At 44.9% G+C, this 19,615-nt stretch overlaps 1 protein-coding gene across 1 annotated transcript; it reads left to right on the plus strand.

Moving 5' to 3' along the window:
• Positions 1-1,508: 1,508 nt before the first annotated feature.
• SMURF1 (SMAD specific E3 ubiquitin protein ligase 1) lies at positions 1,509-19,139 on the plus strand (the record flags this gene model as incomplete). The annotated part of the gene is made up of 17 exons (XM_010149897.1): positions 1,509-1,547; positions 2,553-2,661; positions 3,226-3,359; positions 3,477-3,542; positions 4,831-4,906; positions 5,259-5,497; positions 6,301-6,385; positions 8,718-8,864; positions 10,139-10,343; positions 10,617-10,720; positions 12,629-12,743; positions 13,719-13,897; positions 14,720-14,857; positions 15,245-15,365; positions 16,753-16,954; positions 17,831-17,906; positions 19,040-19,139. Coding segments are annotated over 17 exons (2,135 nt in total), but the record flags the coding sequence as incomplete, so codon positions are not given.
• Between the last annotated feature and the right edge of the window lie 476 nt (positions 19,140-19,615).

Consider the following 19,615-nt stretch of genomic DNA (forward strand, 5'->3'; position numbering starts at 1 on the left):
GAAATTAAAGGTTGCTGGGTCGTGCTTCCATAGCCCAGTGGACGGTGACTCCGTAATCCTGTTTTGTTTCAAACTGGATTGCCATAGTCCTGCAGACTTCTCTTTTTTTGGTCAGCTGTTCAAAAAATAAAACGACGAGACAAGCTTTCGCTGATGATGCAGTTTGCCAGTGTAAGAAATAAGTCATTTTTAATCCATTCTAAAAATAGTTTCCTGGTGTAGCTGCTTTAATTTTTACTAAGACGGAGGATTTGTGTATTTTTTCCCATGACCATCTGGGTTAAACAGGGGACCTCCTTGGTCTGCTTGCTCGACATGTGGGGTGAGGCAGTTTTTATTCTGCTGGCTGTTTCAGGTGGGGAACGCTGCTCTGGGGTTGAGAGGTGGGATTCTAGTACCAGTGTAAAAAAAGTAACACGTTGTTCCAGTATTTCTGGCACCACATCTTCCCTTTCCCCGGTGTAGGGTTAAGGTGTGTGTAAACATCCCCGGTGGGACTGTAAGTCAGGAGCAAGGTGAGATGCTCCATTGGGGGTGGGGGGGGAATGGCCATTTGAGCATCTTCTGAGCATTCATTGTCATGCTGCAAGAGCAGAGCTGGGTGGGAAAGAGGCTCCCTCAAAAGTAGTTAGGTTTTCTATCGTTACCTTCCTCTCTTGGATCTTAGTTTTAGATAAGTTAGGGCTCTAATATGTTCACTTTTGGCTCTGTGGTTATTTTTTCTGGCCCCTTATAAGAGTTTAATGGATATTGGACAAGTTGGATTGCTTAAATCGGACTGAGCAGTCCTTATTGGAAAGCAAACTTGGGCTTGGAGCTGGTAGTAGACCTAGCAGAAACGGAGATTGATGCGAGTGTCCTGATCTGCTCTGCCCTTTAGTAGACTTGGAGAGAGGGAAATGCTGTCTCATTTGCGGCGCTAACAAAGGAATGCATCTTGATGCAATCTCTTACTCCGTGTATTGTTTCCTCCTGGGTGAGGTGCTGTCAGACCACAAAGCCTGTGGCTATTTGCACACTGCTTACCCTGTTACAGCATCCCGCCCGCGCGTCGTTGTAGGGTGTATCGCGCACCTTTCGCGTGCAGCGAGCAGGAGCTTGCACCGTATTGGATGGCACTTGGCACGGAGATCTCCTCCAGGAGCCCCAGACCCCATCTTGGTCTGTGTAATCCTTGTTCTGAAACGGGCGGGTTCTGAAACAACATGTGATTCTGGTTTAGCATTGGTGTAAACACGTAGTATCGAAAATTACGAGGTTTTAACACAAAGGGCCATTCATGAATTCTGCTGTATATTGTAACAATAGAACAAAAGCAAAGGAGTTTTTTTTTCTTTATGTAAATACATATTCCAAGCACAGATAAAGAAAACAATGCTTACATTTAATATTCGGGTGGCGTTTTATGAATTACAACCAGTAGTGTTGTAGCTGGTATGATTGCTGGAAAGCCCTTATTTTTTTTTTATGGTTTTAAAATTTCTCTGTCTGATGTTTTTGTTTTGCAGTATTATGTGCCAAGAATCTTGCAAAGAAAGATTTCTTCAGTAAGTACGCCCTGATTGTATAACCTTCTGCTCTTGATTAATCAGATTTATTTGTAGATTGCACATTGCTGTCGTGGCTCAGCTACGTGTGTCATTTGTGGTGTGGGTCCATTCTTGCGTTGCCACATGAGCACACATTACCCTGGGTTGTACTGAGATAGCCTAGGCTCTAGGATTGGAAAGACACTCAGGTCCTGGTTGAAAGCCTGGCTGGTGAGACCGCAGGCAGGTTGCTGCTTACAGTTCTCTGTGTGGGGCACCAGTATCGTCCATCTCAGATGACTCTTAGTGAAGCGTGCCAGGGGGGTGAGTCAAGCATCCCACTGCTGCAGCCTCAATATTATGTTAAGGACTGAACAAAACTCGTGGAGTCACAGACTGGTTTGGGTTGGACGGGACCTTAAAGATCATCTAGTTCCCCCCCCCCTGCCAGGGGCAGGGACCCCTTCCACTAGACCAGGTTGCTCCCAGCCTCATCCAGCCTGGCCTTGGACACTCCCAGGGATGGGGCATCCACAGCTTCTCTGGGCAACCTGTCCCAGTGCCTCCCCACCCTCTCCGGGAAGAATTTCTTCCTGGTGTCCAATCTAAACCTCCCCACTTTCAATTTAAACCCATTCCCCCTTGTCCTGTCACTACAGACCCTTGTACAAAGTCCCCCCCAGCTTCCTTGTAGCCCCTTCAGGTACTGGAAGGCTGCAGTATGGTCTTCCCTACTTATCAGCATGAATGTGTCACTTAAGCACTGTTAAATTAAGCACATTTAACCTTTTGTTTTCTAAAAAAATTGGCAATTTATGGCAAACATCAACCTGTATGACAGAAGTACGTTACCTAATTAGAAAGTCTATTCTCTGTTTTGGATTTTTTTAAAAATAGTTTTAGGATAATAGCAACTTTCCTTTCTTGGGGGCAGGGGGAACAAGCAGGAGCTCATGACAGCATTATCTTGGAAGAAACCAGCCAAAAAGTATTATGTTTAATAGCATCTTTTCCCTTCCACAGGACTTCCTGACCCATTTGCAAAAATAGTTGTTGATGGGTCAGGTCAGTGCCATTCAACTGACACTGTGAAGAACACACTGGACCCCAAATGGAACCAGCACTATGATCTGTGAGTTGATAAATCATAAGTAAAAAATACTCCAGAGGTTTATCTAGCAAACGGGATGCAAGGGCTGGCACTGCAGCTTCGTTTTGGGTTAGCAAGAAGTCACATTTGCTGAGGACTGACTTTTTTTTGGCAACAAGAAATTAGCTGCTAATAACAGAGTGGTACTTTGCTTGTAGGTGTTTGAATTTGGAAGTATTTGTGTCTCTGGGATACAGCACAACTGCTTAGAGTAAGCTCTGCTGGAGCAGTGCAGTCCAGCTTGTAACAAAAGACTGTCCCTTTTAGTGATTTCTCTTCTTCAAATTACTAGAAACGTAAAGTTTTGGGCGTTAATCAGGTTGTTGTGTAGCTTTCAACGAGGCTCTGTAGTTAAATTCATGCTGCAGCAGTATCAATTTAACAAGCAGTAATGCATTAATAACACCATTTTGGGCTTTCTGTCTTTATAATAAAGCAGCAATGTACTAAAATGTATCAGAATTTGTACCAAACAAAACATAAATTCTGGGCAGTAAAAAGAGGTTATTTTTTCTAAAATTACTTTTCTAATATGTATTTTCCTAGATATGTTGGGAAGACAGATTCCATAACCATCAGCGTATGGAACCATAAAAAAATCCACAAGAAACAGGGAGCTGGCTTCCTGGGGTGTGTCCGACTCCTCTCCAATGCCATCAGCAGGCTAAAGGATACTGGATGTAAGAACAATTCCCACCTGGCACAATCAAGAACCTTCCATGCCTTGTATCTGAGTAGTGAATGGCGTTCCTACCCCCCCTCTGTGTTTTGTTGATCCTGCCTATTCTCATTTGCAGACCAGCGTTTGGATCTATGCAAACTAAATCCCACAGACACCGATGCTGTACGAGGCCAAATAGTGGGTAAGAATACTCTCAGCTAAACTTTGATTTTCTGGGGTAAAGATACTGTATGGACAAATGTATTAAAGAAGAAACGTGTAGTCATTATTGCTCTGTGCCTTAAGGCTGAGAGAAGTGGGTTAAGGCTGAGAGAGTTGGGCTTGTTCAGCCTGGAGAAGAGAAGGCTCCGGGGAGACCTTATAGCACCTTCCAGTGCCTGGGGGGGCTACAAGGAAGCTGGAGGGGACTTTTGACAAGGGTCTGTAGTGACAGGACAAGGGGCAACAGGTTTAAATTGAAAGTGGGGAGATTGAGATGGGACATCAGGAAGAAATTCTTCCTGGAGAGGATGGGAGGCTCTGGGACAGGTTGCCCAGAGAAGCTGTGGATGCCCCATCCCTGGAAGTGTCCAAGGCCAGGCTGGATGAGGCTGGGAGCAACCTGGGCTATGGAAGGTGTCCCTGCCCATGGCAGGGGGTGGCACTGGGTGGGCTTTAAGGTCCCTCCCAACCCAAACCAGTCTCTGATTCTATGATTCTCTGTGTTGTTTTTTCTGACTTCAGTGGGATTAAATTACATGACCTGAAAATTTTCATTGCACTCCTAGGTAGGAGTTTGTTTTCTCTCAGTTGATAATGGGAAACTATTAAAAAGAAGTTTCCCATTATCCCATTATTAAGAAGAACATCTGAATGTTACTGAGTGAAACTGGATGAATGTTACTGTGAAACTGATTGCATTTGGACCAGGGTGACAAGCAAAGAGAATCTTATGTAGAAAAGAGGATCTGGATCTGGAGGAGTTAAAAGACATTTTGCAAATTACTGTTTTAATACCTTCGACTTGTGTAACCCGCTTCCAAATTTCAACAAGGCAGTGCTAGTTTTACGGCCAATTTACTCCATCTTACCATGTTTTGCTGCCCCTCAGCCCAAGCTTTTCCTTAGAGACGCAGGAATACAGTTGGCAAGCGCCAAATTCTCACCGTAGGGATGACATCTAGTGGTGAGTCATTTCTTTCCAGCTTATTGCTGGATCCTCATGAAACGCAGATGCAGAACCTGACACGTTTGATATGTACAGAAATAGACTCAGCCTAAGGTTTGGCATGGTGATGCCTCTGGTTTCTCTTTTCCTTTTTAAAAATCAGTAATGCTTCAGGTTTATAGCAGGAGCTTTAGTAAGCCTGCGTAGGACATAGCTTTCCTTAATATTTTACCCTGTCTAAATGTGGGTCGTTTGGTTTTATGTTGCTTTTACAGGGACGATTGTCCTTTTATTATTAACTTGTGGGGTTTTTTTTTTTCAGTCAGTTTACAGACACGGGACAGGATAGGTACAGGAGGCTCTGTCGTAGACTGTCGAGGGCTTTTGGAGAATGAAGGGTAAGGATTTTCTTTACACTTAATTAGAAAAATGGTTTATATGTGGAAAGAATGTAATTAACACTAGAAATTTAAAATATCAATGTCACTCATGTATTGTCTGGGAATATCTATCAGGTAGTAAGGTTATAGTTGGATACTTGAGGAAAACAAGCTAAATTGGGTAGGACTTGATATTTTTGGTTAGCAGCGCTTCTGGCACCTCCATGAGAAATTTGGGGTATGAAAACATTAAGAAAGTGGCATATCTTGGGTTAAAAGTAGCAGTTCTTGAAGTAAAAGAGAGAGGGAAATGGTTATTTCTGCATTCACTTCTCTGTGATGGAAACTCTTGAAGTTTCCCCATTTTCAGAACGGTTTATGAAGATTCCGGACCTGGAAGGCCGCTGAGCTGTTTTATGGAGGAACCAGCACCGTATACAGACACTACGGGGGCTGCTGGGGGAGGCAACTGTCGCTTCGTAGAGTCCCCCAGTCAAGATCAGAGGCTTCAGGCACAGCGGCTTCGGACTCCTGAAGTCAGAGGTCATGTACAGACACCTCAGAACAGACCCCACGGACACCAGTCGCCTGACCTTCCGGAAGGCTACGGTAGGCGTTTTCCGGAACTATAAAATTGGCGTTTTTTCAAAAGACTTCAGAGAAGAATTCTCCTGTTTTAATATATAGATGTGGTTTACCTGTTAGAACATGCAGCATCCACGTGCATCTAATGGCCTGCGTTTTGGAAAAGGAACTAAGCAGTGCAGATGGAAGTCTTGAGATTGGCTAATTACCAGTTGGCTACGCCAGGATACACTGAGGGGTTGATGGTAAATTAAACATGAGTTTGTGGTATGATGCTGTTACAGAAAATGCACTGCTAATCTTGGCTGTGTATCTAGGGAGAACGAATGTAAAGAGCTCTTTAATCTAGAGCAGTAATGCTATTTTTTCCTTCCCCCTTGGCATGTTGTGTAGGTTTGAGCCCACATTTGAGAAAAGATCAGGGAAATATAAAAGCAACAAAGAAGCCAGCAGTACAGAAGATTAGGGAGGATAAGATTAAGGAGAATTTAAATCTCAGGAAAAGAGCACACCAAATGTAGGAGTAAAGAGATCCAGTTTGAGGGTTTGGGTTGTCTCAAAATCTAAAAATAAAAATACGACGCTAAAACACACTGGGGCATGGATTTGAGTTTCAAAAAGAACGCTGAAATGTGTTGTCAGGTATACTTGTGAAGGCTGTTTAAGGACAAAACGGTCCGTGCTGCCAGAGGCCAGGTGGGATGGCTCAAGTTCATTCGCCCGGCTCTGTCAGAAAGATAATATGCTGCTGGATTAACAAACTGTGCATTCTGGGGTGGGGGGGTTCAGATTTATAGTTAAGAATAATCTTTCTTCCTTTTTCATAGAACAAAGAACAACGGTACAGGGACAGGTTTATTTTTTGCACACGCAGACTGGAGTTAGCACGTGGCATGACCCTAGGATACCAAGGTACGTGTCTGCAGTTAAAGTCGTGTTGGTTTTGGGGGGCAGGTGTGCGGCAGTAAGCTGAATCTTTAAGAGCAAAAATCCGTTAAATGGCCTGTCTCAATTTCAAGGGAGACCTATGAGCAGAAGAATAATTGTCATAGAATCTTTTAGGTTGGAAAAGACCTTTAAGATCATCAAGACCAACCATTTTGGATGTTTCTAGACACCTTTTCACCAAACATTAAGAATGGCTCTTTTTGAAAGACGGAATTATCTACTTGTGATTTGTGTCAAACAAAAGGGAAGAAGTTTATGGAGTCCTTCAGGAATTCTCATTTGACAAATTCTTCCTAAAATGTTAATGTGACTTTGTTTTTTTGGCTAAGGGTACAGATCGCTGAATCTTACCTGATTTTTTGTTGTCGTATGAATATGTATGTATTCGGACTGCAAATTCAAGAAAAAAAGTGACTAGTTTCTTAAAACCATTGTTTCTTGAGTATTTAGCTTGTATCTTTTGCTCTAGTCATGCTCACTTAGGTGTAACTAAAGCAGAAATTCCTTGTATTCTTTAAACTTGAAGTGGTGGTGGGGTTTTCTGTGCTTTAGACCAATGATTTGCAGCTAGAAAACTTGAATCCTTCACCTGATTAATTTCGTAAAGCCTCTTTAAACCTTAACCTGCAGTTAATCCAGGTCTTTGTGACTGAGGTCTGGCGCTCTTCCTTGAGGAGCTCTGAATCTGGGCTGTTTGGCTGGACCACCTGCACACCAGATTGAACAGCGAAACACAAAGCTCGTAGCTCTCCAGCTGCTGTGCTGGCTGGATAATACGTGATTGTGATACAGGATATTAGAAAAATGATATGAACTAGTGCAGGCAAAAGTGTTGATAAAAGCACAGTGTATGAGAGGATATGAAAAACAAAGCTGAGGGGGAAAATAGCTGATGTTAGATTAGCTGGTATCGTCGGAAGAAGAAGTGACAGTGCTCGTTCGTTCCTGTTACTCGTGTCAGGCTCGTGCCTTGTCTCTTCGGGTGATGCTGCTTGGCCTCATGAAGGGTATTGCTGCTTCTCTCAACAAACATTAGAGCCAGGTTTTCAGGGCCATCACTGTAAGGGGACGCAGCGGTGTGTTGTGTGTCACAGGTCAGCCTTACTTCAGTTGGAGGTGGCTTTCATACCACCAGCTTGCACTGCAAAACACTACCCTTGGCATTTAGCACAGATAGAGGTTAAAACTCGAGGTAAGGAGATCTCTGCGGTACTTTCAGAGGCACAGCTGATGGAAACAAATGGTTACAACCATAATCTCCTTTAAGGAGCCTTACAAAGGCTTGTCTGTCTGCCACGAATCCCCTGCTGGCTTGTGCTCCCTGTGACACTAACGGAGCCTTTGGTCTACCAAGTGCTTCGACCTTTCTGAAGCCTCTCACTTTACCCATACCGATGCCGCCTGGTTAGATTTAGGTAAGGAAATACACAGAGTGCTGTCTTCAACGCTGGATAATAGATGAATCCATGCCAGCTGTTTAAAGAATACTTCACTTAACAAGAGCTTTTCTGTCTAAAAATCATCTTCAGGTTTCCCTCCTTCCTTTTCTTGCCACTCTTAGTATTTTCCTCTATTAGGGACCTGGGGCCTTAAGTGTTTTCCGTTTTCTGGGTGTAAATACATCCCACAGGCTGAATTCGAACACTACCTGAAAGTGAGTGACTACCATTAGCAGCACTTAGAATGATACACGAAATTTATCTGGGGTGAAAGTGCTGGTAAAGCTTTCCTGTCAGTGATTTGTCAGTCAAATAGTCAGGATTCTAGCCTTCTCTAATTAAAGAGGTGATTTTATTTTTTAGGTGATGTTAATATTTGGCTGCCTTAGCCTCTTAGCGACTGGTTGGTGCAGAGACCTTTGGTTAATTATGTGGTTCTTCTGCGCATGAATCACGTTAGTGTTAATGGGAATTTTTCTGCGAAATTTTTGCTGTGAAAAAGTGTCTCTTCCCCCTTTTACAGCCCTCAGCAGCACAGTCATCACCGTCATGGTGATGCTGCATATTGAAGTTACTTCTAAGCTCTTCGGCTTTGTTACTTTCAAAACCTTTCAAAGGGCAGAGGTGTCTTGCTGATTTGCTCTTCTGCCCGCGTACCACGCACACACAGGGAGTTGCACTGCTTAGACTGAGGATTCTAAAAAGGCAGCATTAAAACAGCTATTCTGTCTTTCCTCCTAAGACTTTGAGCCTAGAACCACTGAGTGCCAAATTCATTCCCCCCTCTCCCCTGAATGTAAATTGGTTCCGTCTTAACTTCATAGCTGCTTTAACACTTCGTTTGCTCTTCTCCTTAGAGACCTTAACAGCGTGAATTGTGATGAACTAGGACCTTTGCCTCCGGGTTGGGAGGTTAGAAGTACGGTTTCAGGAAGAATATATTTTGTAGATCATAACAACAGAACCACACAGTTCACGGATCCACGACTACATCACATCATGAAGTAAGAACCTTGCCCGATACATAATTCATCTCGTTTGGATTCTTAAAACTGGACATAAATGAAAGGTTTAACTACAGTCTAGAGTCATGAGGAGCTGAAAAACTGCGAGATAGTGATATTGAGGAGCAGATGCAACCAGTGCTCCCGTCAGGGTCCGAGCAGTGGTTCTCGGTGCTGGTCATATCTAAGCTTTTTGCAGAGACATTCCTAAAATGTTTTTATTGTGCTTTGCAGCCCTCAGGTTTAAGGTAGAGCTTGCTTCATTCGACACAACACTGATCTCTCTAAGCTGGTTTGATAAAATTGCCCCATGCTGTGCTGGAGCGAATATGCAAGTTCTGGAAATGCTGGGCTGTGGGGTAGAGGGTCTGCCAGGCTGTTTCACAGCAGCCAGCTCATGCCTCTGGATTAGCAGTTCTAGCTCTGTGCTAGCTATGCTAGATCCAAACTGGCTTCCTGGTTCCTTGAGCTCCAGACAACAGGAATATAAAGCCAGCTGGAGTCTGGTCACCTGGTGCTGTGCACAGCCAGCTCGGGTTTAGCAGGATTTGATAAGCTCCAGTTCCGCATCATGCAAAGGCAGCCCAACTGTTCGAGAACTGACCCTGGGAGCAGCCTGGCAGTGCTCTTTCTGCCCAAGACCAGACTTTTTCCTGGATTCCAGTTGTCTGTGCTTGAAGCCAGCTGGGAAATCTCTGTATCTAAAAAATCATTGCTCCACAACCCAAATAAAGCACTGACAGATAAGGATTGTTGCATGTATGAAGCTACAGCTATTTGGGAGAAGTACATCCTTCTCCTTTAATAACCGTAGCTGCAATACTTTCACTGTGTCAAGAGTCTCCAGCCTTCCTCTCCATGGAGCTGGAATAAAATTCATTGCAGCTGTTAGATGGTTCCACTTACCAAGCTGCTGTTTGTTTCATTAGAGCTCTCTTTTGTTGTGTCAGGCTCTTGAAAGTTGTCTCCATATGGGAGAAATACCACACAGACTCTTGAGTTACTTCTCAGTCAGCATTCAGCGATCGTGCTCCACAGCCTTCCGCAATGTATCGCCATGTAAAAAGTGAGCTGAGAAATGCTGAAACTCTATTGCAAATGCCTGCATTCCTTACTTCCCTAACTGCAGGGTAGTGGTGCTGTCAAGTCACCCAGCTGAATGTACAGTTCATGCCAGGTTCCTCATAGAGAAGCTCAGTCAGTTCTTCCGTCATTGTTTTACAAATTCCTTTTTATTATGCCACTAGAATAAGTATTTTACTTTCTTTTCAAAGCCATCAATGCCAGCTGAAAGAGCCCAGCCAGCAGCCCCTGCCAGCTCCGAACGAGGGGTCACTTGAAGACGGCGAGGAGTTGCCCGCACAAAGATACGAAAGAGACTTGGTACAAAAGTTGAAAGTTCTTAGACATGAGCTCTCTCTTCAGCAACCACAGGCTGGTCACTGTCGCATTGAAGTATCCAGAGAGGAAATATTTGAGGTATTTGATTGACTTTTTACTACTAATAGCAGCTTTTGTCACTCAGGAGTTAAGTAAAACTGATCTGGGAGTATAGCAAGTTTGCTTCACAGGAGAGGTGGTGAGTACCACCAGGTGTTAGTGAGTTGTCAGTGCGATTTGCTTCACATCAGCACCTAAACAGGATAATGTTTGCTGTAGTTGAATTGCAAACCGTGTATTACAGTGATGCATCGTAGTAGACTTAGTTATAGGAAGGAAATAAAATGTCTGATTGTAAAAATATGCGTATAGGAATCCTACCGTCAGATAATGAAGATGAGGCCAAAGGACTTGAAAAAGAGGCTGATGGTGAAGTTTCGAGGGGAGGAAGGCCTGGATTACGGAGGAGTAGCAAGGTGAGATGTGGGGGTTTGTCTGACACTTTTTAGCTGTAAAATTGCCCTTAGTGACCGGTGGCTGATACCATTCCCTTTCAGATGATCTGTTAACGGTGTGTGTAAGTTATCTGTGATCTAGTTCATAGGAAGTGGGTGTAAGGTTCACTCTCCATATCATGGTAGGTTGGAAAGTGGAAGCATTTGACCACAGTTGTCCCACAGCCCTCCTGGTGTCAAGGGCACATACTTAATGACTTGGTATGCCTTGTATTTGGGAATATTACTGGGATTAACGCCAGACTGAGGTGTTTCAGTTTACCCTCTTCTCCATAGGTACTCTGTTTTCATCACCATTACCCAGTGAGTGCCAAAGGCTTGTTTAGGATAGGCTATTGATCTTACTGGAGAGAGTGCTGATCCCAGCAACAGGCCCCAGTTTCATATGTGCAAGTGTGATCAGCTCAAGTTGTAAAGTCTTTCAAGAAGCCTACAGACTCTGAAATAAAATCCAAATCACAGCAAAGGTTTTGTTAAACGCAGCTGTCTGACTTCCAGCGACTGGATTGCAAGACGATAGGGGTTCCTTTTAGTTACGTCTCAGCTACGTTCTGGAGAGTCCCCTGATCTGTCGAAGCAGGAGTAGAAATCCTAAACAAAAGCTAATGTTTTAGAGAAGACTTGGTCTCTCTTAAAAATAATTCCCTGCGGGTCGCACCAGATCTGACGTTTAGGAGGTGATTGTAACCTCATCACCCAGATACTCACCTTTACAATGGCTCAGACGCATCCTGTAACTTCACCGAGAGATTTCTCAAACCCACAAAAGCTTCATCACCCACTTAAGTGTCTTTCAGCTGGACAAAATACAAAAGTTGGAGCATTCTGAGCTGCCTTACCCAAGGCAACCGTGAGCATCTCCGCTGTTGCCATCCCGTTGCCCTGGTGGCTTTCACAATTGCCCCTTTGCTGCAACAGACTCGAATCAGTATTGCCCTGCTTCTAAGCACTGAGCTTGATGGTTCTCTCAGAATATTTTGAACCTGGGATGGCTGTCCAAATTTAATAATAAAGGACTGTTTGTCATGGTGAGTTGGGAGGTCAGAAATAGCCTTAGTTCAGTTCCAGTCCTTGTATGTTACTGAGATGAGAGAATTTACCTGACCCCTCCTCTCTGAATGCCTTTTGTCTCTCTGCCCGTTCTGGGCTGGTCTGCTGAAAGCAGAGATTCTCTGGTCATCAAGCATTGCAGAAAACCAGCTTTTCTGAAGACTGCCAGTGCCTGCAGTGGTTTTAAACAAGAGATCTTTGCAATATTACTTGATCTCTCCAAATACCTGAACTCTCTACAAAGTCAAGATTTTTGTGGAACTGGGTCTTGTTCAGACGCAGGTTGTCGATGGTGCTGTCCAACAGCTTGCTGTAGCCTCTCTAATGGATGTTATTCTCATCAGTACTGCTAACTAAAACCGGTCTGCCTGTGAGTGGAGTAAGGCACTCTGTGGGTTTTTAAGCATACAGTTTTGGTCTGCAAACGGAGGGCAGTACAGGGTGACCTGATTTTGAAATGGGCATTTCAGAACTGGTAATTCATAGAATCTTAGAATGGTTTGGGTTGGAAGGGCCTTTAAAGACCATCTAGTTCCAACCCCCTGCCTTGGGCAGGGACACCTTCCACTAGACCAGGTTGCTCCCAGCCTCATCCAGCCTGGCCTTGAAGACATCCAGGGATGGGGCATCCACAGCTTCTCTGGGCAACGTGTCCCAGTGCTCCCCACCCTCTGTGGGAAGAATTTCTTCCTGATGTCCAATCTAAACCTCCCCACTTTCAATTTAAACCCGTAAATTCACAATGATTGTGTTGTCTGAAAATATCAGTAGAAGTTGCCCCCTTCTAAAATAACTTGTTTTGGTTTACTCTGTTGGCAGAGAGTGGTTGTATTTACTGTGCCATGAAATGCTGAATCCCTATTATGGACTCTTCCAGTACTCCACGGATAATATTTACATGCTGCAAATCAATCCAGACTCTTCTATCAACCCTGTAAGTACTAACTTCTGAGCGACATGCAGAGCTTACCAGATGGCCCCTGCCGCTTTTGTTGGAGCTGTTCTTCCGTGGCGAGACTGTAAACTGAAGAGTAAAGCAGAATAAGAACGTGTTAATGAGTCTCACATTGACACAGTATGAAGCAGAGGGGGTTTTGTTCAGAAATCAAAAATGTGCCACAGGAGGGATCCTCCGATTCCTTCAAGACTCCTTGGTACTGGCTGGGATGCTCGGTGATTCCATCAAGATGTATGTGGGTGAAATTCATCTTCGCTGGGAATGCAGACGGTTGTGTCAGCAGCGCTGCATCCTAAGCCGCGTCCGGCCCATGACCGTGAGGGTTTGTACGCCTTGCTTGCCCTTTCTCAGGAAGCTGCTGCGTTGCTTGTTTTCCTTGCTGGAGGATCTGTATTGATGCAGGCCCTAAAAGGAGCGGCAGTTCTGTGTTAGTACAGCGGAATTTTTCCTGACATGACATTTCCTGACATTTGCTCTGTAAGATGAGGGAGATCGATGGGAAGAATCTCAACCACGGGACTTAGGCCTCGGTTCTCAAAAGTCAGTTTGTAAGCAACGTGGCAGACAGGAAGGAAGCGAGCACATGGCCTGCTTCCTCAAGAGCAGAACAATTTTGATGGTTAAAGAAAGAATAAGCTAATTTGTTTGGAATTGTCATATCTTGGATTCTGGGGGTTTCATGGGGGTTGTTCTCTTCAGGAGTTTTGCCTTTTGAGAGGTCTAGAGGATTTGTATCCAATTTATTAGTCAGGTAATGCTCAAGAGACTCAGTCGAGGCATTTAATCACGAGATATTTCCGTTCTTGGCTGCGTTATAAGGGAAAACGGTGGCTCCTCTTGCCCAGAGAGGCAGGCAGCTGGCACGGCACGTAGAGCTGATAGGGTGGATGTAACCACAAGATGTCAGTGTCTTCCCACCGCCTGATTTTCCTCTCCGCTCTCTCCCCGCAGGACCATTTGTCTTATTTCCATTTTGTTGGTCGGATAATGGGTTTGGCTGTGTTCCATGGACACTATATCAATGGGGGTTTCACGGTTCCCTTTTACAAGCAGCTTCTGGGGAAGCCCATTCAGCTATCCGATCTGGAATCCGTTGATCCAGAGCTACACAAAAGTTTAGTGTGGATCCTGTAAGTAGCTTTCTATTGCCTCGCTCTAGAGAAGATGGGGTACAGTTTGTTGGCAGTGATGATGCTGGATAGAAAACGTTTGCAAAAAGCTTGTAACGGGGGAGATCTGTACAAAATTAGGAAACTGCAGTTTCTATGGCAGAACTCTCAAGGTGCTTGAGGAAGAGTTTTCATTGCAAACTCGGTGTTAACACTACTGGCAGCAAAGTAGATACTGAATCATCACACGTTGCATGGGTATGGTGGAATATCCCAGTCTCAGAACCCATTCTCAGGACAGTTCTGAGGGGAAGTACAGCTTCCTCGTACAAGAGAAAGCCAGCTTTGATTAAAAAGTAAATAAATTGGAGTAATTTGGCCTTCTGCACATTTACGGTTCAGAACAAAATCCACCATTCAGTTGGCTTTGTGACTCTTCAGCTCTGCTTTGTGTTTCGTTACGGCTGTCGCTGGGATTCACTGCACGCTGTCTCTTCCGTGCTCCACACCGACCCGTGACAGCAGATCAGCTTATTGCTCTCTGTGGGTGTATATAAATATATATTAAAATAGCATACGTCTGTGTGGGTATGTGCATCTGTGTGTGTAGGGTTCGATTCATTACGGTGATCCTAGAATTAGGCAGGTGACTCGTATCTGGTCAGGCTTTTCACCCATTAAGCTGTACAGAAACCAGTGATTGTGGCAATATTTCGAGTGGTGTGAAAGGCAGATGGCTCGTTACTAGGCTTATCCTCAGGTCTAGGTGTTCAAATAGCAAACTATCAGCGTTACCAAAGTACCAAAAATACTGACTTTCACCTTTTGTCTTCCCATTGCCAGAGAGAACGATATCACCCCCGTTCTGGACCATACATTTTGTGTGGAACACAATGCTTTTGGGCGGATTTTACAACATGAACTCAAACCAAATGGCAGGAATATTCCAGTGACAGAAGAGAACAAGAAAGAATATGTCAGGTATTGCAGAACAAAAACACATCCTGCAAATGTAGTGGAAAGAAGGTAGTAGATAGGTGAATTTTTTCATATGGTGAAACGAGTGAAGTAAGTATTTTGGAGGGAAATACCCGAGTCATAAATGACGTGAGAGTTTTCACACGATGCTTTATTGCAACACCTGGGGCCATGAGGCTGTGAATTGTACTTTCTTTGTTCTGTTGATGACGCAGTAATTAATTGCTTTTGGAAAAAGAAACCCATAAGCACTTCCTTCGTAATAAATGTAAAATAATGTGTATTAAAACATGTTCCTCCGTAAAACAAGGAGCTGTTCTACATTTTCCAGCTCTGCTATGAAAAGCCCAGTCCTATCTAGCTCATCATCCCGGACTTTTTCCCCCTCAGGTTGTATGTAAACTGGCGATTTATGAGAGGAATAGAGGCACAGTTCCTGGCTCTGCAGAAGGGTTTTAATGAACTTATTCCTCAACATCTCCTTAAGCCTTTCGACCAGAAGGAACTTGAGGTATATGTTTTATCCACATGGAATATTGTTGTGTAATTTGTTTGATCCACAATCAAGCGCTGGTTTTAAAACCAAAACAAGCCCACCCACAAAACTTACTCCAATTGACAGACCAGAAAGCTGTGTATTTGCTTAACCAAGGTTTATTCTAGACATTCTTTGGGTTAACATTATTCCGGGGGCTCCTTAAACAGGGAAAGACAAATACACCATGTATTCTGAGCAGGGACTAACGCTCAAAGCAGGTGGTCCGGGCAGGGAGGGAGTACTGCAAGTCTGAGGAGTTGTTGGCAAGACCTGACACGTTGTCTACCCCAGAACTTGTTTTCTTCAGTCGCTGTTTTCATACCTGGCTGTTTCTACATGCACACGGGGCTTGGTTTACAGGGACTGAAATAGCCGTGTAGAGCATACAGAAATGAATTTGTCTTTTCATTTAATGCTGAGATGCAGAATGCTACCGCTTAAAATAATTCCTGTTACTGCAATTTGTCTTCTGATTTTGCCTTTTTTTTTTAAAAAAAAAATAAGGCAACCTGTGGAATATGGACCATTTGTGGTATTGGAAGCGCTGGCTTCGTGCTTGTTGTTCGTGCTTGCTGATTAATCCCACGGAGTTACTGCATTCCATTTGCTAGCTGCTTGAAATGGCAGATTAAAAAGTCGTTAAACATTTCAATACTGTCTGCGTCAGAACAGACCCAACTGTCCCAGTAATGTAAATGAGTGTAAGTGGGGGCTGTCTTGGTGGCCCAAAAAGGCAGCTGCTAAATGGTAGTGCTTAGAAATGTGATCCTCAATGTGAAATATTATGGGAAATTTGGAATATGATGCACGTCTTGAGGGGTGAAGCTTTCTCTGTGCCATTTATTTGCCGTTGCCGGGGGAGGTGGTCAGATTCGTAGCGAGCAGTGACTTCCTTTTAAAGTATTTCGCAACCTGGTTCCATCTGAGATTGAAAGAATATGTCTGGTCTGTGCCAGAGCCTCTCACAAATGACATCAGAAGGCAGATGCAAAGTGTTGGTCGTTTGTTGTGGAACAGCACAGCAGTGAGGATGTTACCGTAACCCAAGCGGGATCCTGTCACGGTTGGTATGGGCGCACTCTGGGACAGCCCTGCATCAGGAAAATGATGTGTAGTGCAGGGCTGCTGGGGAGACTCTTGTGAAAATTCTGGTTCTGGTAAGTGTAGCCTTGGCCTCAGTTTCACTACAGTCAAACTGGAGAGTTTTAGTGCCTGTTTCGAACCGCTTTGGAACGTTACCATGCACCAAAAATGTGGTTCAAGCGCGTAAAGAATGCTCAGCTTGGTGAAACCGTTGATGTATCTTGTTAGAACTGCAGACCTGTTTGAGTGCTAAAGTGTTTCCTGATCCCTTTACCAGCTAATCATAGGAGGCCTGGATAAGATAGACCTGAACGACTGGAAGTCAAACACACGTCTGAAGCACTGCATGGCAGACAGCAACATTGTGAAGTGGTTCTGGCAGGCAGTGGAAACGTTTGACGAAGAAAGAAGGGCAAGGCTGCTGCAGTTTGTGACCGGGTCGACACGTGTCCCGCTCCAAGGTTTCAAGGCTTTACAAGGTGACTGATGTGGAGGCCAAGTTAATCTGTGGTGGGAGAAAGAGATAAAAATCACATGGGATTTACTAGCCCCTTGTAGAATATCAGCATGTTACTGGATAAGTCAAGCACTTCCAAGCTGTAGACCCCCAGAGCAGTTTTACGTCTGTCAGCAGCTCTGCTGACGGCGAACACGTCAGCTGTTGCTGACCAGGGTATGAGCTGCTCAGTCTGTCAGTGCGTGGCACTTCAGTGTCAGTTTTAGCTTGGCCATCTCCTCCACGTCTGTGGCCTGGTGTTAAAAACACTGCACGCAAGCACGCACGGGACTCTGGAGTTGACCAAACAACTTTTCCATCAGAAAACCATATTCCTTTCGTTGTTTGGCAACAGATCATTAGACTGCAAAACAAGTTCCTGAAAATTGCAATTTTTGTCATCAAAAAAGGTGGCGGTGTCCTCGGCTGTCGTGCTTCTCCTGGTAACATTCCATCTGTTGGCTGACAGTGAACTGATGTTCACAACTAAAATCCATAGTTCTGTTTTACAAGGAAAACCTTCTTGCACTTTTCATGTTTGAAGGTGCAACTCTGTTAATAGAAAATTTAGCAGCTCTCCAAAACGCTGGCCAGCAGATTCCTTGTCATGAACAGCCCCGTCCCTTCATCAGCTGCAGATCTGATCCGCAGATGTAGCCTATGACACGCTTATGTTTGCAGCTGGAACTCTGATTTTCTCTCTCGCCTTTTTATAAAGGCAAGATACACACAGATACAGATTTCATATGTATTTATAGAGAGTATAAACATATGTATTTTACAGCTAGCAAATCTGTGGGCATGCGTGATGTTTTGTTGAAGTGCATTAACTAGAATGTCTGTCTGTAAGGTTCTACAGGCGCTGCAGGACCCAGACTGTTTACCATCCATTTAATAGATGCAAACACAGACAACCTTCCAAAAGCCCATACTTGGTAAGCTGAAAACATTCTGCTTCCTCTGCTTGCTTTCCCTTGGTCTTGGTTTAAGGGAGTCATCCCTGTTTGTCCTGGGTGTGGACTAACCATGGGATATGCACAGATGACTCCAAGTGTGCTTTGCCAGCTTGGAAATACCTGTCCTCTGCAGCCAGCGAAGTAGTCAACTTTTCCTCTTATAGCTTGTTTTGTCTTCTGCACTGTCTGTGCTTTTGGTTTGTCCTGGAGCGGATTACGCTCGACAGTGAGATGTCTGTAAGTTTATTTCTACACGTTCAGCCAAAGGGCTCACGGAGAAGTGAGTTGCAGTCCCTGTGCAGGATTCATAGAATCACAGACTGGTTAGGGTTGGAAGGGCCCTTAAAAATCATCTAGTTCCAACCCCCCTGCCATGGGCAGGGACACCTTCCACTAGACCAGGTTGCTCAGAGCCTCATCCAGCCTGGCCTTGGACCCTTCCAGGGATGGGGCATCCACAGCTTCTCTGGGCAACCTGTCCCAGTGCTTCCCCACCCTCTGCGGGAAGAACTTCTTCCTGATATTTAATCTAACCCTCCCCACTTTCCATTTAAACCTGTTCCCCCTTGTCCTGTCACTACAGACCCTTGTAAAAAGTCCCCCCCAGCGTCCTTGTAGCCCCTTCAGGTACTGGAAGGTGCAATAAGGTCTCCCTGGAGCCTTCTCTTCTCCAGGCTGAACAAGCCCAACTCTCTCAGCCTGTCCCCATAGCAGAGGTGCTCCAGCCCTCTGAGCATCTCCGTGGCCTCCTCTGGACTCACTCCAACCAGTCTATATCCTTCTGATGTTGTGGGCTCGATTGCACGGAACCGAGCTCTGGGAGGGCAGTCTCACCCCGTCGGAGACGGGAAGCCTGGTCAGCAGCAGCACAGGTCATCTGCGGGCAGAGCAGGGGCCAGGCCTCTCGGATGGTTTGCTCTACTTGCGGGTCTCCTGCACCTGCCTCCCCACAGACGCTGCCCTGTTCAGTCCTGCTGCACAAGGACGGTTGGTTTGTATCCTGTCTCCTTTGGCCACCGACGTGGCTGAGGTTTTTACAAACCCCATGTACTTCTGTTTTCAGTGATTACTGTAGATTCATGTACTGCAACGTGTCGTTATTTCACCCCCAGCTTTAACCGGATTGACATCCCGCCTTACGAGTCCTACGAGAAGCTTTATGAGAAGCTGTTGACAGCTGTGGAAGAGACGTGTGGCTTTGCCGTCGAGTGAAAAAGCAACCAAAGGCAACAGATGCTAGCTCATGGACCACCCACTCAAAAGCTAGAAGAAGCTTGCTGTGAACTTCCTGCTAAGCTGTCTGAAGCATCGGAACTCTCGACAACTTAGAGATGGGGCTGTTTCCCTTCCGCCGCTGGTGGATGAGGGTGGGGGTGGGGGCTTTTGTTGGTGGTCCCAACTCTGTTTTTCTCCCCTTTGTTACGATAACCCCTTCCCTCTTCTTCCATCCCCCATGAAACGAAATGAGGCCAAGTTCAGCATTTGGCTTTGGTTACACAGGAAACTCTGCTAGATTTGTAACACATATTGTGATAGGGTCAGTGACCTGTGGGGGTTTTTTTAATAAGAGAATCAAAGTGTAATTAAGAATGAGCTTGATTTGCTGAGGACCTGCCCCTGGTAGGCGTACCAGGTTAGTTTGTCTGAAATCAAGCTTGAGCCCTTGTAGAGTCCGGCGGGTGCAGAGT

This window comes from Eurypyga helias, unplaced genomic scaffold (genome assembly GCF_000690775.1).
Source record: "Eurypyga helias isolate BGI_N326 unplaced genomic scaffold, ASM69077v1 scaffold21574, whole genome shotgun sequence".
NCBI classification, from domain to species: Eukaryota; Metazoa; Chordata; class Aves; order Eurypygiformes; family Eurypygidae; genus Eurypyga; species Eurypyga helias.